The sequence below is a fragment of the Oryzias melastigma genome, unplaced genomic scaffold (genome assembly GCF_002922805.2).
Source record: "Oryzias melastigma strain HK-1 unplaced genomic scaffold, ASM292280v2 sc00251, whole genome shotgun sequence".
NCBI lineage: Eukaryota > Metazoa > Chordata > Actinopteri > Beloniformes > Adrianichthyidae > Oryzias > Oryzias melastigma.
The window spans coordinates 130,262-146,517 of record NW_023416891.1 but is presented as its reverse complement, the minus strand read 5'-3'; the positions used below and the strand labels follow the sequence as shown (position 1 = coordinate 146,517).

The following is a 16,256-nucleotide window of genomic DNA, read 5'->3' as shown; positions in this document are numbered from 1 at the left end:
ATGTCTTTAGCATCTTCAGCAAACAGCTTCAGAATCTTTAGCAACTACATTCAGCAAAAAGCATTATTGCAGGTAATGCCACATTTCTGTTTCATGAATGTTTTTCATCATGAAGCTAAATGTCCATATAAAAGAAGCAAAATTACTATTGTCGTCTCCAGTCCGTAAAAAATGTTTTACATGACCTTTACCCTTAAAAACACAGTCACCGTCCAGACACTGGGCTTACTGTGGATGAGTCTATTTCTGACCCTACTTCTGAATGGATCTTTGGATTACACCACAGCCAGCTACTTAGTGGAAGTATTTTCATCTAGGAGGCATGCAAAGACACATTCTCTCCTCTTTCCTTGAGTGTATTCAGACTGGTAAAATCATTTGTTCCTGTTCAAGTACTCTTTGTTCCTGGTCGAGTTCTGAACCTTGCGTTTGGTCTCTTTTCAGACTGGGATCTACTGGAGATTTTTGTTTCGGACCAAAACTTGTAAACAAACCACATGACTAAAGATCTCTTCCCTCATTGGCCAGCAGTTACGGGGGTGGGCCAAAACAAAAAAAGAAAGATAAATCGAGGCGGTTACTGAGGACGCTACGGCTACGAGGTATGGTGATAAATGTCTTTACATTTTTGGGAAAAGATGTATTATGTTAAAAGTTGTTTTTATGAGCCTGCATTCATCCGATCACATCTCAATGAGTTGCTGTTGCATCGCTGCTATGTTTGTCCGCTAATCACCAACTACGGTGGCTGTTTTGGTCCACTTATTTCTGTCTCAGAGCAGATCATATTCAGACTGAGGAATCTCAGAGCGAACCCCAGTTCAGTGCGATTGAAAACAAACCCAGACCACCTCAAAAGATGGATCAGAGAGCTATTCCTGGTCCCCTTCCAGGGTCTGCGTGCGTGTATTCAGACTGAAACTTTGTTCCGGATTATCAGGGGAAGCAAACTCTGGTTCACTTGTCCAATTTGAATACAACCTTAGATACGCCTTCCTGTTTTAAAACTTGAAATGATCATTAGCTCAGGGATTGTCCAGTCACAAATCATCAGACAATTGGACGCATTTCACACGGGAAGAATTCTTGATTCTTTGCTGTCTCCCTTTGCAATTTTGTTCATCCATACCAATGCTTCCTCCCTTTTAGTGGAGGTCTTCAAACCTGATCAATTGGACTAAAAGTCAGTCAAGAAATGCTCTAAAGCAGATTCTAGCTTCACTCTCCTTCCTTAGATGATTTTCTCTAAGATTATAACACCTTATCCAATTGAACTTTCAATTTTGTACTTCACCATGTAGGCTTCTCGTGGAAGTTATATACATTTTTAAAGTAGTATTCCTACTAAAGAACTACATTTGGTGAGATGACAGATTTAGACTTTTAGAGGATTAGATAATCAAAGGGCTAGAGAAGGCTTTTCTCTCCTTCCTGGCCTCTGCCAGCACTCGAAACTTCAGTCCTTTGGTCCTTCTGTCAGATGATTTCCATGAACTTGACCTCTTTGGAAATGTGATTGTCGATGAGTGTGCAGCAGATTTTGCAAGGGCAGTAGCTGCCGCTCAGAGCTGAGAACAGCATGGGCATCGTGTTTCACCGCCGTGAGATCCAGACAGATATCCGCACGTGCATCCACACACCCAGACAATTGACTGTGAGGATCACATATCTGGAGTAAAGTTCTGTCAAAACAACCATTACTATGATTCTTGTCTTTCCGTAAGCGTGTTACATAAAGTGAAGACTCACATGTGAGATCTGTCTGTCATATCCTGAACCTGAATGCAAAAGAAATGGTAAAAAGAAGTTCTTTATGAACTTAGTTCACATCATTTTGTTTTATCTCTTATAAAACAGAGATAAAGTAGAGAGAAATAAAGGGTTGTGCAGGGTATATCCATCAAACATTCATATTTTTCTACACAATTGTCGATGTCTGTGTGTGTGTATGCATTTCCATGTATTTGTGTTTCTAAAGAGGAATTGAAATATTAAGTAAGTATTTTAGGAAAAAAGCATTTGGTGTCACTGAGTTCCTTTGTCCATGTAAGCCTTTTAGCCCACAGTCACGTGATCTACACAACACCACATCAACTCAAACATCACTAATTTACAATAGGTTTAAGGAGTTTACCAATAACTTGTAAAAAAATTAGACATGTGTCCAAGCAAACAAGAGAGTTAGGGTGGCAATAAAAAAAATTCTTGTAGGTGTCAATTAATCTAGGAACTGTTTTTCACCTTGTAACTAAGAACTTTGTTTTAATTCTAGAGCAGGTTCCAAATGTTGTTTTGAAACAATCTTAAAAAAATAATATCTTATTAGACACAAATGTATTGTCCTGTCGAGCAGCTAAGCAAATAGATATGACAGATTTTACTGTAACAATGGGGGGTTATAAATCTCTAACACATGAAGAGTATATTTCTATAAAACCCTTTTGTACTTGAGGCTAAACTTTATTTGTATTAACTCTATTTGTATACAATTGTTGTTGGGCCATACGAAAAAAAGAGAGTGGGATGCTAGAGTTGGGGGATAAGAAAGGGGGATAAAGCGGGAATTAAATAAGATGGAGAATTATTAAAAAATAGAAAGAGGTAGAATCCCAAAATGAGGCAACAAATCGCTTAATATTTATCATTATTATCATTAATAGTGTCAGGAGTCAGAGTTCTGTCTCCACCTCTGGTCTGGGAGACATCTCCAGAGTACTGACTGCACTACATCTCCCAGCAGCCCCAGAGCACAGTTCCAGGATGCTGCTCAGCTGTCTCTCATTTGCCATTTACCCACAGGACACTTAAGCATTGCAGAGCCTCACTCTGTGTGAAGTATTGTTTGTGCCACTCAGCCTGGATACCTGATCCTGCTTGTTTGCCGCCTCCCCTGACCCTCGCCTGGACCCTGACCACTCTGGTTGCTCTCTGATGCTCCCATGCTGGTTCCTGACTTTCGCTCGCCTGACCTTGATTTACATTTGTGGATTTTTAGCTGTTCATAAACCTGCTGCAGCTAGAACCAGCCTAAATAACCTTAAACTAAAAACTATAAAGGACACTATGTTAGCAAAATCATGTTATGTTAGCACAGCAGCTGCCATTTATTCTAACCCTTTAACATCAGAGCTTCAGTTCTAACGTTAACCTTCTTACAACTTGTGTAACTCTTTAACCCTAGATGTAATGAACATATTTCAAGATTCTAAAGTGGAGAGAAGCCTCATGCTGATGTGCAACACATTGATGTATCAACGCAAAGCCAAAATGCGTAAACAGTTGAAAAGTAACAATATTTCAAAGGGTGTCTGTTATTTAGCTGTCAATGGGGACATCTCTGATGTTAAAAGGTTAATAAAGAGCCTTACTCAGGATTATATTTCATCACTTCTATTTGTAAAAATAAAATAAATGTATCATTAATTAAAAAAAAGTTGATGGCAAATTTCTGCTGTAAAAAAAAATTCCATTAAAAATGAATCTTAGAATGATTCTTGACTAAAATAAAAAGGAGATCAAGCCTTTCTATAATCTGAGAATCAGAGTATGGTGATAATACAATATTTTGAATCTGCTTTCTCAATGTCCCATCAACATTTTTTGTAGACTCTTACTCAAATCTTTTACTCAAAACAGACAACTATAAAATATTCGAAGTGTCACATGTTGAAGACGCTTATCGAGATTTCAGTTGGCTCAACCAGACAAGATAATCCTTGGGTAATACCGCCCAAGAACATGCAGCTGTTGTAACCCGTCAACTTTCCCGGGCGTCTGTTTCATTTAAAGCAAACCAAATAAAACTGGTTAAATGTTTCGTCACCCACCAACTAGAACCTACTCCACTGCAAAAGCTGAATCTTAAGGAGTAAAAAGAAAAAATGTTTACAAAAAAAGTTGTATTTTCTGTCTTTTCCGAGTCTTCCGTCAATAGCAAAGTAATCTTTTGTGGCAACACATGTCTCGGTAGCTACATTTAAAAAAAAAAAATAGGATTCTTAGTAAGACTATTTGTTAATGTGTCTATTTTATGTATGATTACCTGATTGCTTAAAATAATTCATTTCATTCATTCATTTTATCCTATTTCTCTGGTAGATTTATCTGCTTATTTAAGGGGAAATAAATGTAAATCTTTGACTTTTTTCTGGGGGGGTTTGCAGTGTTCACAAGGGTATCCTGTTCAAACTTCCTGAATTCATTTTCTTTCATGAATTCACTTACTTTTTATGTTCTTTTTCTAAGAGTTCTGAATGAGCTTGTCTTAAGAATAACGAATCAACTCAAAGCAAAACACTATAACCAGAAATTTTAACCATAAACTCAAATTTCATAAATAAATTTTCTGCACTTTTGGTCAATCAACATCTTGTTTTCATATAAAGTTTATCTACAGGTTTGTAAAAAATATTGTCAAACTAAATGTCACATATTGCTAAAAAAATAAACAAAAATGTTGGGTGGGTTGATTTTAATTTATTTGTTAAGGCAAACTATTACCAGATGTAATGTCTAATAATCTTGAAGGTTTTTACTTTTATTTAGTAATATTAAATTAATTATTTAAAAAAGTATAAAAAATACAAAATTGAATGTGTTACTCAAAATAACCCTTTTTAATCTGGGGTTCAGTCTTCTTTTTTTCTTCTCTTTTGTGCCTCCACATGTCTTCCCCTCACATGATACCAGGCAGGACAGCCAGAACCCAGCTGGGTGAGTGTGAAACTCACACAGACAACGACTGCTCAGGACAGATGGTCAGGGAAAAAGACACGAAAGGAGAGAGACAAACACAGGAAATACATGGATTATTTATGTCACCTTATTGAAAAGAGTCGGTATAAAAGACAATGAGAAGACGGTGTAAAAAATGTGAAATTATGTAAAAACTTCTCTTTGATGGTGATTATACACTTACATCTCCTCCTTATCCTTCCAGCATAGAAAAGGTTAATGGGAAAAGCTCAGGAAAAGAGCCTAAATACAATAAATAAACAGATTGCTACCTCAACTACCATATTCTCCCTAGTACAAGGCACACAAAACCCTTAATATTCTTCAAAAAAACCAACAATAAGCCTTATAATTTTGAGCACCTTATATAGATTAAAGTGATTTTGAGAGGTAAACAACGCTCTGTCAAAATGTTTAGTTGGCTGTTATTGTGAATAAGCTAACACAGCTAATGTGTAGCAATGACAAATTGTGTTTTTAGTGTTTTTTTCACATTACTTGGAGGCTTGCATAGTCACAGTAATGTTTATTTTAGTGATATTGGTCTGCTTATCATGTTACAAACAACGTTGGAAGTTACGGGTGTTGGGAATGCGCTAACGCCTCTGACGGGGCTAACATGTAGTGTATTACAAACAAGTTCTAGAGTTACTGTAAACGCAATTAATAAAGTCTGACTGACGGCCTTATCTCTGACTCTTTTGTCTCACTTAATGCACTTCACAAGCCCAATAGATTACATATGTTTGAAAGTAGACCATTCAGTGACGGTGCGCCTTTTCACCCTATTGTATGGTAATTCATTTGCTTTAGGCAATACGTTTCAATGAATTGAGGACAAAATGTTCTTGAACCATTAACCTGGCGTAACTCTTGTAGTTATCTATATTAAATTATCTGCTGGCTCAACAAAACAAAGTGCAACTTTTCTATCACAAACATTTCCAGCAGGGTCTGGCACTGTAAAACAGCCACGATCTTCTTCCGGTGGCTCAGATCTATGAGCCATGACTCAAGTCTCATGGGTTGTGACTCAAGTATTGTGGGCCACGACTCAAGTCTCGTGAACCATGACTCAAATCTCGTTGGCCATAACTCAAATCTCGTGAACTATGACTTAATTCTCGTGAGCCATGACCGAAATCTCCTGAGCCACGACTCAAATGTCAAGAGCCACAACTCAAGTCGTGGGTGGCGACTCAAGTTGCGTGGGCAGCGACTCAAGTCTTGTGAGCCACGATTGAAGTCTCGTGAGTCATGACTGAAGCCTCGTGAGCCACGACTGAAGCCTTGTGAGCCACGACTGAAGTCTCATTAGCCACGATTCAAATCTCGTGAGTCACGACTTAAGTCTCGTGAGCTAAGAGTCCTCTTGTGGGCAACGACTCAAGTCTCGTGAGCTACGACTCAAGTTTCGTGAGCCACGAATCAAGTCTCGAGAACCACGACTCAAATCTCGAGAGCCACGACTCAAATCTCGAGAGCCTCGACTCAAATCTTGAGAGCTACGAGTCAAATCTCGTGAGTCACGACTCAAATCTCGTGAGTCACGACTTAAATCTCGAGAGTCATAACTCAAATCTCGAGAGCCACGACTCACATCTCGAGAGGCACGACTCAAATCTCGGGAGCTATGACTCAAATCTCGTGACTCACCACTCAAATCTCGAGAGCCACGACTCAAATCTCGAGAGCCACGACTTAGATCTCGTGAGTCACGACTTAAATCTCGTGAGCCACGACTCAAATCTCTTGAGTCACGACTCAAATCTCGTGAGTCATGACTCAAATCTCGAGAGTCACGACTCAAATCTCAAGAGCTATGACTTAAATCTCGTGAGCCACGACTCAAATCTCGAGAGCCATGCACAACTTAAATCTCGAGAGTCACGACTCAAATCTCGAGAGCTATGACTTAAATCTCGTGAGTCACAACTCAAATCTCAAGAGCCACGACTTAAATCTTGCGATGCACAGCTCAATTCTTGTGTGTCGTGACAAAGTGGACAAAAGAAGCCTTGCACTAATATGCGAATATGCAACACTGTACAGTAGTGAATCAGCATAAATAAGCTCATTTTTATCCCTTTACTTGAGGGGTCTTCAACTCCAGGCCTCGAGGGCTAGCCTCCTGCTGGTTTTCCAGAAAACCCTATCTTATCTGCTGCTGATTACCTGGATCAGGTGTGTTTAGCCAGTAAGGAGCTTCAATTGTGGGTTGGCTGGAAAACATGTAGGACATCAGCCCTCTGTAAAGAGAAATGAGTCTAAAGCCCGACAGTATAGATTACTTAATTTTTTTGTTAGTATAAATTTAATTAATACTGTCTTATGGAAAAAGTATTAATCTTTGTGAACCCTAATCTGCATTCCCTTTGTGAGTTTTGCTCAGTTTGGCTAAAATCGCAACTTTTCTGGCACATGGCGCTAGCTCGTCCTGACATTTGTCACCTGAATATATCTTCATCACATGTTCCTCACAATCACAACATCACCCCCTTCAGTAAACTGCAGAACACTGACAGTTGTGTAAAGATAAACGAAAAACTAGAGAGAGAAGATGGAGGACAGAGATGTTAAAACAGGACTGCAGGGAGAGAAGTACAGTAGAGAGGAGGAGATGAAAGCAGCTCGGAAAGAAAGAAAGAAAGTGGGTGAGAGGGAATGGGGAAGTACAGGCGGAGAAAAGGGAGGGAGGTATAATGAAGTCCTTTGGGTCTGTGGTGGAAGAAGCCACAGCGCCCGCCAACCAACACAGCCAGGCTCTGTGCAGATGGTGGCATGGCGGTGCGTGCTCACTTCAGTGTCAAATTAGGAGTTGGATGTTCTAAACACATGACAGTGTTTTTCTAAAAATAAGAAAAATGTTTAAAAAAGTCTTCTATTAGATTAAAACTTGGTTTTTAGTGTGCCATATAACCATGCTAAGTCAAGCTTTTTCTACACAAATCAAAAGCCTTAGTTGCATGCACCCTTACAGAGGCTGACCCGTATAGGTGTTGCAGGTTTTTGGGTTGTTCAGGCCTATGGAAGGTTGTCAACGAGTGCAGTCACATCTGAAGGGGAGTGCATAAGTGACTTTCTGTTCCCTTGATGCTCACAAGGCCAGCAGAAGGCACCAAGTAACACCATGTAAGCTGTATGCACTTTTGACGTACAGGAGTTCACTATGACCTGTCACCCACATCATAACCGGTGCTTTAACATTTCCGTTGTAGGGGTTCACCCAGCGGTCTATGACATTGCTGTTTAATGCAGGCCTCCTGTTCAGGTTTGTCCACTTTTTGCCAGCAGACAGCCTGTAACCACCTTTAGTGGAAGTAGTGACAAAGGCATAACACAACAGCGTTTAACCAGAACCGTAACCTTTACAAAGGTAGGTAAGTTGTGAGGTTTTCACAACTTGCAAAAAATGTATGTATACACTCACTGGCCACTTCATTAGGCACACTTTGCACACTTTGCTAGTACTCAGTACTCAGTTTTTCCAATCTTCTATTGTGCAGTTTTGGTGATCTTGTGTGAATTGTAGCCTCAGTTACCTGTTCTTAGCTGACAAAAGTGGTACCTGGTGTGATCTTCTGCTGCTGTAGCCCATCTGCCTCGAGGGTTGGACGTGTTGTGTTCAGAGATGTTCTTCTACAGACCTTGGTTGTAACAAGTGGTTACTTGAGTTACTGCTGCCCTTCTATCAGCTGAAACCAGTCTGGTTCCTCTGACCTCTAGCATTAACAAGGCATTTCTGCCACTGAACTGTTGCTCACTGGATATTTTCTCTATTTCTGATCATTCTCTCTAAACCCTAGAGATGCAGTTTCCAGCTCGTCTGGCACCAACAACCATGCCATGCTCAAAGTCACTTAAATCCAGTTTCTTTTCCATTCTCATGCTCAGTTTGAACTGTTGCAGATCGTCTTGACCATGTCTACATGCCTAAATGCATGGAGTTGCATTAACAAGCAGTTAGACAGTTGTGCCTATAATAAAGTGGTCGATGAGTATCAATATTCAAATACTTTCAAGATTAGCTTAAAACTTTAAACATTTGTGTGATTTAAAAGAAAAGTAAGTGAAATGTAGCCTTTTTAATGGGTTCTAATGTTTTTTACTGATTCTCCATCTGCATGCTTTGAAAAGTTTTTGAAAGTTCCCTTTCTTTGTTCAGAAGAAAACCTTGGAAAGATGTGTGAGTTTTTTGCTGATATCTAATGCGGTTGAGGATAGTTTTTCTTGAATCTGTGCCAAAGGACACCATCTGTGTTTCTCACAAAAGTCTGGGTCCTTGTTAAAATGGCCAGTTTTGACACAGTGAGTGGAATAGGTTGTCACAACTACAACTGCACTAACAACCTGTGAAATATGAAGACATGTGCTATGCTGTATGGTAGAAAGATATTTACACTTATGACATGGGTAGTAATTATCACTATGGTTCAAGATTTACAGACATTTATTTTAAAAAATCATTCCAAGCATCAGTAACAAAAACATTTATAAATCCGTCAAAAGCTAATTGAAATGAAAAGCCCTTTTTTCTGAAATATAAAAACCGAACGGTACATTATTTGAGCCTTAAAAAAAGTATTGGCACCTGGTAACTAAATTCTCTCTCAAGTGCAGAAACAAGTCTTTGAAATTAAGATGAGTGATTCTTTTTGGATCAATCAGTGACATACCAAGTCTCTTATCGTCCAATGGTAACATGAATCTAGACATTGGCATTAACTTAAAAAATCTAAGTTCCTTTTTTCCTGTTTCTTAATTTTTCAACAAAAATAAAAATATAACTTTTGCGTTTATTGTTTTTTAATTAAAAAAAAGAAACATGTTATCACATAGCAATGTTCTACTTTAAAAAAAATATATTTAATACATTTCTAATTTAATTTTTTAGGCCCCTTTTTATTTACTGTTGACATATAGCCTTCAAAGACATTGGTTAATTTAGAGATTTACAGTTACTTGGTTAGTTTTAGGGATCTAAAATTACTTGCTTAGGATGAAAAACGAATAGTTAGCCTTTAAGAAATCAAGTTTAGTGTCAGATTTAGTCCTCTAAAACTAAGACTATAGTGTAACCCTTGTGCTATCCTAGGCACGTTTACAGTAAAAGTGGGGTCATCTGGACCACACAAGACAGCGCACTGAACTAAGGATTTTTTCATCTTCCCTGGTGTCCGTAGCAGACATAAAATCCTGTCCACCTATGTCATAGGAGGATCACACATCAATATAATGGTGGGGTCATCTGGACCCCATTAGAAAGCACAAAGGTTAATTAACAACATAGCTAAACCTGAAGCATATCTGTAAATTGGATCGATTTTGAGAAATAACAACATAAAAAAAGTATGAAGTTGCAAGTCTAAGTTATTAGTTACAACTGCCCTTACAGGGCAAAAAATTGGCTGACCTATAAGGGGGACACAAGTGGTCTACACTAATTTTTAAACTCTTTTTAAAAAAAATCTATGGGTATGCTTCGGGCGGAAGGTCGTAGCTTACATTTGTGCTACACACAGGGGTAATTAAGGGTGAAGTAGGGGAAAAGCAGAGATGTACAAATTTTTCAGGTCTCTTGTAAAAATAGCACAACTCACTTGTGAGCTGCTCGAAAATTAAATTCTATTGTGATGCAATTTTTTGAAATCACACCTGCCTTTACAAAGAATTAAAACATCTTAAAAATATATGTTCATTATTGCTGAAGCCAAAAACGGCCTGTCCTACTTTTTTTTTAATCGTTTTCTCATTATAATGAGATAATCAATAACAAAGAATGGGGCGTTCCTTTCTCCCTTTCCCGCATGGAGACACCGAGACTTTACCTGTTTTAAGATTCTTTATTTTGTGGTTAACAACAAAGACAATAGAAGAAAACACTCCACAAAAGTTGTTTTTGGTCAATTATTTTACTTATTAGTGGAACTGCACTCCTCAAACGCCTGAGTGAACCAGCCCCCTCCCTTTATTTCCCCCAAACCCCAGCTGCTTTCACATTAACTCTGAAATTTCGCGAATTGGATTTTTGAGTTATCTTTAATGGAAACATAATTTCTATAAAAAAAAATCGCATTTTTCAAAAAAGGTTTTTGGCTTAGATGAGCGGGTTTTGGGGGCGTATTGAAATAGATGGACATTTTTCGCAAAACTGTAATGGAAATTGACTTTTTTCTAATTAAATGCGCTTCTGAAGTGTCTGTCCGAGCACAGCACAGCGGGCGCCACGAGAGATCCCGCAGCGTCGCAGCTCTTTAGAAATTGCGGGTCATACGGAATTGCACAGCTCCTCCTCCTCCTTTCCTCATTGCTTCATCTGCAGCCGCACTTTTGCAGCTTGGAGCCTGAATTCTCATGAGTGCAAGAGCCGTGACAGAAACTTGAATGGATGTTGTCGTGTTTTCAAACAGAAAAAAAGGTCCAGATGTTTACTTGTTAGACACAATGCTTTTTCTTTTAACCGCTGAACAGGCTTCTCACTCTTCTGACTCAAGCTGCGCTGCACGCGCACCCCAGACAGAGCTGTGACGTAACCCAAATGTCCCTTTTAGTGAATCAAAAAAAAAAAAACTTCTCATTCATCGCCGTGTTTTTAATGACTTATCACGTGAGTTGGTTTGTGTTTTATTGCATTATTATGAAACCATGTCATTGCGACTTTGTGTTTTTTCTAAATTCCAAGAATTTGGTTAAAGTTTCATGTGTAATGGAAACAGAACCCAGGGGTGCTGAGTGTTTCTGAATGGTGCGTTCACTGAGCACCGGATATCGGTAGTAAAACGAAGCAGTTTATCAGAGAAAACATCCATATATAATCGATTGATTAAATAGTGTTGACGTTTTGTCTGAATAACTGATGTGTGTTGCTGCGGATTGTATAAAAATGGCAAAGTTTGTAGCAGACTGAGTTGGGCCGAGTGGCTGTTTGGGTTCGCTTATGTCCAGAGTTCAGTGAACGCATCATGCGCAGATTCTTGTCTGCTGTGGGATCTGTCAATCAACCTGTTCGGAGGTTTAAGGAAAATAAAGGGACAGATGCACTAGACTGAATGAAAGCGTTCGAGGAGCGTATATCCACTATTAATAGTTATAATTATTTAAGAATTATTATTAATTAAATAATAATAGTTATAATTTTGTTAAAACATTGCATTTGGTCATTGCCTCAAAATGTGACAAGATCTGTTGAGATTAATAAAGTTCTGAATATTGATATATGTTTTCTAGCTTGTCATTATTGATAATTATGGTGAAAAATCAGTGTCTTCCCATAGAGAATTATTGTTAATTATTAATAATGTATAACTAAAGGTAAACTAAGCAAATTTGTTATTTGAAACTGGTAGCCCTTCATATGACTCAGTACCCATGAAGTACCCCTCAGTTTCAAAAAGGTTGCTGACCCCTGCTCGAAACCCATACGGGTCAACCCCCCTTACAGGTGCATGTGACTAAGGGCTATGCGAATAGCAAAAAGCCAGATTCACTGTCTGAAAGTTGTTAGCATACTTGCATTGCAATGTTTCACAAAAATATAACATAAGCACGTTTATCATGCACCTCATAGTAGCCAATAGTATGTTGGAATTGTGAGTTTCATTTGCTAAAAAAGCCTCTATTCATTTGGAATGCTGTCATTTGCAGCCTTTCAAAAGCTTTGTGTGTCTAAAAACCTGTTCTCTACTTGTTCAGATTTAAAGATCACAGAGAAACCCTTCTGCCCTGACCTAACATATACACGTTACATCAAACTCCTAAAAGAAGTGACCACTATCCACAGAGCTCAAGTGTTCTGTCAAAAGTGTCGTGACTTTTCCCCTCTTCACCCTCTTCAGGCCAGTGTGCAGACCTTGTTCTTGTTTATAGGTAAAAGCTCCAACAGAATCCTCGTCTGGTTTACTGTTTGTGTGCAACACCACCAGAACCAATCTGTCAGGAACAATGCTCAAGGACCCTCATTTGAGACTTGCCAGGCTTTTACAGAACAGCCTGCTTAATGCCCTGGGAATGAGAACGGGTACAAAATCGGAAGGTACAAAAACTTATTTCCATACAACCTGCACAGTGAGCGACTGTTTCAGGTCTCAGAACCCCAGAGGATTCCGTAAGACCCAGATAGATTGGGCCTCTTCTACTAATACAACTTTTTTTTTCCTCTGGAAATAAAACTATAACTGAAAACAAAAGTTACTGCAACAGATCCAGAAATGTTATATGATCAAAAAGCTTCACTGCAAATGACTTTGAGACTGAACACATAAGATCCCTAATAGTTGTTTTGACTTCACTGTAACATGAAAATTAGAGCTTCACCTTCACAATAGTCTAAAGACAGAAGTTGGCTGGTTGGAATGGCTTTTTTTCTTTGGGTTGTGGACATTGTGTCCTAATGTTACTGTGTCATCTTCTTATCTAAATGAGCACTCCAGCTGTTTCCAGAGATCCTCATAGGGCCATTCCGTCTCAAGTCCTACAGTGATAAAGGTTTTATTTTCATGTCATTAATCTTCTTTAATCAACAACACAATAAAGACCATCTGCATTTCCACTAATGAAATAGCAGCATGAAAAGTAAAAATCTTTTTTTTTCTAGAATAAATAACCAAACTAACTCCAAACATGAACTTGTTTAGACGTGAAAATATGACACAAGCAATGTCACATTTTACTACCAGAAGACCCTTTAACTATTTTAACACCAGAGATGTTGCCAGTGACGCCTAAATAACACACGTTCTTCGACGTTCCGCAAATCTTCAACCATTTACGTAATTAGCATAAACCAGCTACTTCTGGCAAAGAGTTGCACTGTTATGCAACACTTTACAAACTTTAAGTGTTGCATAAGAATAATCTGCTAATTGGGTCAAAAGTTAAAGAGTTAAAGAGTTACAGTAATGGTGATTTATTGACTATATCGTATGTGAGAACCTAGCAAAGTGAGTGTGACGTCATCCAATGAAAATGGTTTTCTTCTGGCTCAAACAGAATGAAATCAATTGAGTTTAGTGATATGGATGTCACCATGTTGGAGCCAGACGACGTCAGTAAGCAGTGATTGGTCCAAGTCGGGCTGAGTCAACATTTTTGCGACCAGTTTCACCAATCAGGACCGAGCTTGTTGGAGGGCCACACCACTTGAAAGCAAGCTCTGGAAAAATCTGCCAATCAAACGTATCTGACGTTTGACGCCATACTTTAACTGAGACATCTGATTGGCCGGTTTATAACTTGAATAACTTTCTCTACAAACAATTAGAATTAGCAAGGATATATTTAAAAAAGGTATCAGAGCAGAAATTGTTTCTCTGACAACCAAATGACGGAGTAATGGCTGTTTATTTCTCAATAGAACTCTAGTACTTCCTGTTTGGAACGTGAGGGGGAGGAGTCACTCTTTTCAGTGTTCCAATACCATAAAGTCAGCCCTGTAAGGTACGGACCAGTATTTTGAATGTTTTCATTGTAAAATGGACCCATTTTGCACTGAACCGTACCTCTTGAGGGCCCCCATCCATTGTAGGTCCATAGGAAAATGGAACGGTCGGGGCGGAGCCACTACAGCAACCCACTGATTGGCAGAAAGTGATGACGATATTAGAAAGCACCAGTGTAGCGCTAAGCTAGCTAGTGATTCCATTTTCGTCTTCTCAGCCACCTGCAATCTTCTTTCAAACATTACATTTCTGTTGTACACCATGTACCAGAAGTAAAGTAATAAAAAGACGAGCTGCTGGATGACCTCCATTGTTGTTGCTTTTCTAGTCGTCACACTACAATAACACAACGACACGCTAGCGGTCTACACCAGGAATACTCTGTGAAAACAAACCGTCCAGTGGAAGCAGGCTTAACTGGACCGTACCACTCTTAACCGGACCGTACCACTCAGTGGAAAAAGGCGTATGTAGCCATTAGGGGGGCCCAAGTCTGGGTCTCCCTGTGCCGGTCCCCAGCCTGGATAAAATACAGGGTTGAGTCAGGAAGGGAATCCTCTCCAAACTCTCAACCAAACCAGTGAAAGCTGATTCGCTGTGGCAACTACTAACACAATATGCAGAAAGGTGAACAACAACATCTACTATAGAAGGAGAGGCAAAGAAAAACACAATTCCTAATCCTCAGTCACTATTCTACTGTCTAATCTTCAACCTGTTTACTTTCATCATTCTTTTTTGCTTTTTTCAAACAAAATCACCAAATTCAAGATGTATTTTCCAACGGCATCACACTGGCATACTTTAGATTGTCTGATGAGGCATTGGCCACCCTTATACAGTCAGTAGTAATTAGACAGTCAGAGAGGGATACAGTCATTTCCTCTCCCTTCTGGTTGCATGGTGCTTAAGCCTTCAGATTGCTGACATCAGCACTTAGCCTGACTAGCAGCACACACGCTCATACAAACGCACACAAGCGAGTCGCTAACAGGCTCGAGCTCATTAATCAACAGCGGCATCCCAGTTCTTGTAAGTTTTTGCTGTCATGGTGACCGCCGTCACTGTCACGGCCCCCTTTCACTCCCCTGGAAACGGGATGTGACGAGCCCGCGGCCGCTGGGGCTCGGACCCGCCAATGAAATCATGTGTTATGTCACATATCAATCGGCATTTCACTTTGTTCAGACTCAAAGCACACGCTGTGACTTCCACACAAGAAAAGGATTCCCACACACACAAGCACATCTGAGGCCGTCAGCCACAAATTTCATCCTGCAGGTTACCCCAGCAAGGCCACACCTAAGCATGCTCTCCAACAGTACCTTAGTGGGTTTATTTGAAAGGATATGGCCATTCGGTGATCTTTTTGGCGTACTTCCTCACCACGTTGTCTTCGCTGAAGAGGAAGAGGGAGCGGTTGACCGTTAGGCAGCTCTGCCGGACGGGTATAGGGTTGTACAGGGCCATGGTCCGAGCTCTCTGGGCCATCGACTGCTTGTACACCCGCTGTGCTCCGGGGGGCCCACCTTGCCTGCTGCCACCGCGGCCGGGCCCCCCTTGTCCGCCGGCACCCCCGCCACCACTGCCACCACCTCCTCCTCCTCCATACCTGTTGGGCACCTCGTCTCCAAAACGCGCCATTCTGCAGACACCAAACGCCAGAGAGGTTAGGAAGGAGTTGGGGGGAGTGACACCTCCACATGCCACCACCCCATCAGCCTTGGCTCCAAACACGCATGCAAAAAATGGAGTTGCTCTTCTGTCTTGGTCTATCTATCTGCTTCCCCCCCACCACCACCACTAGATCTTCAGCGTGGAGAAGATCCCTCCATTTGGGAGCAGAGAGGGAGGGGGCAGAGAGGAGGAGAGGAAAGGGAGAGTGCACTTCAAGTGTTTGGAATATGGATGGGCTTCAGAGTCGAAGATTTATGTAATTTTCCTGAATCAGTCCTGTCAGGGGGAGAGAAAAAAATGACAAAAAATCTTGTCAGAGCATCAGACTTTGAAATCATTCAGCTTTTAGTGTTTTATTTGGATCCTTTTAGGAGGTAAAAAGAAAAAAAAAAACATCCAAAATTGTTG

At 40.0% G+C, this 16,256-nt stretch overlaps 1 protein-coding gene across 20 annotated transcripts in view; it reads right to left on the bottom strand.

Moving 5' to 3' along the window:
• cacna1ab (calcium channel, voltage-dependent, P/Q type, alpha 1A subunit, b) overlaps positions 1–15,815 on the bottom strand; it is a 162,560-nt gene extending 146,745 nt beyond the window's left edge. For all 20 annotated transcript variants that reach the window (XM_036210818.1, XM_036210814.1, XM_036210822.1 and 17 more), the window contains exon 1: positions 15,523–15,815. In XM_036210818.1, the coding sequence (XP_036066711.1) occupies positions 15,523–15,815 (293 nt within the window). The remainder of the gene's footprint in view (positions 1–15,522) is intronic.
• Between the last annotated feature and the right edge of the window lie 441 nt (positions 15,816–16,256).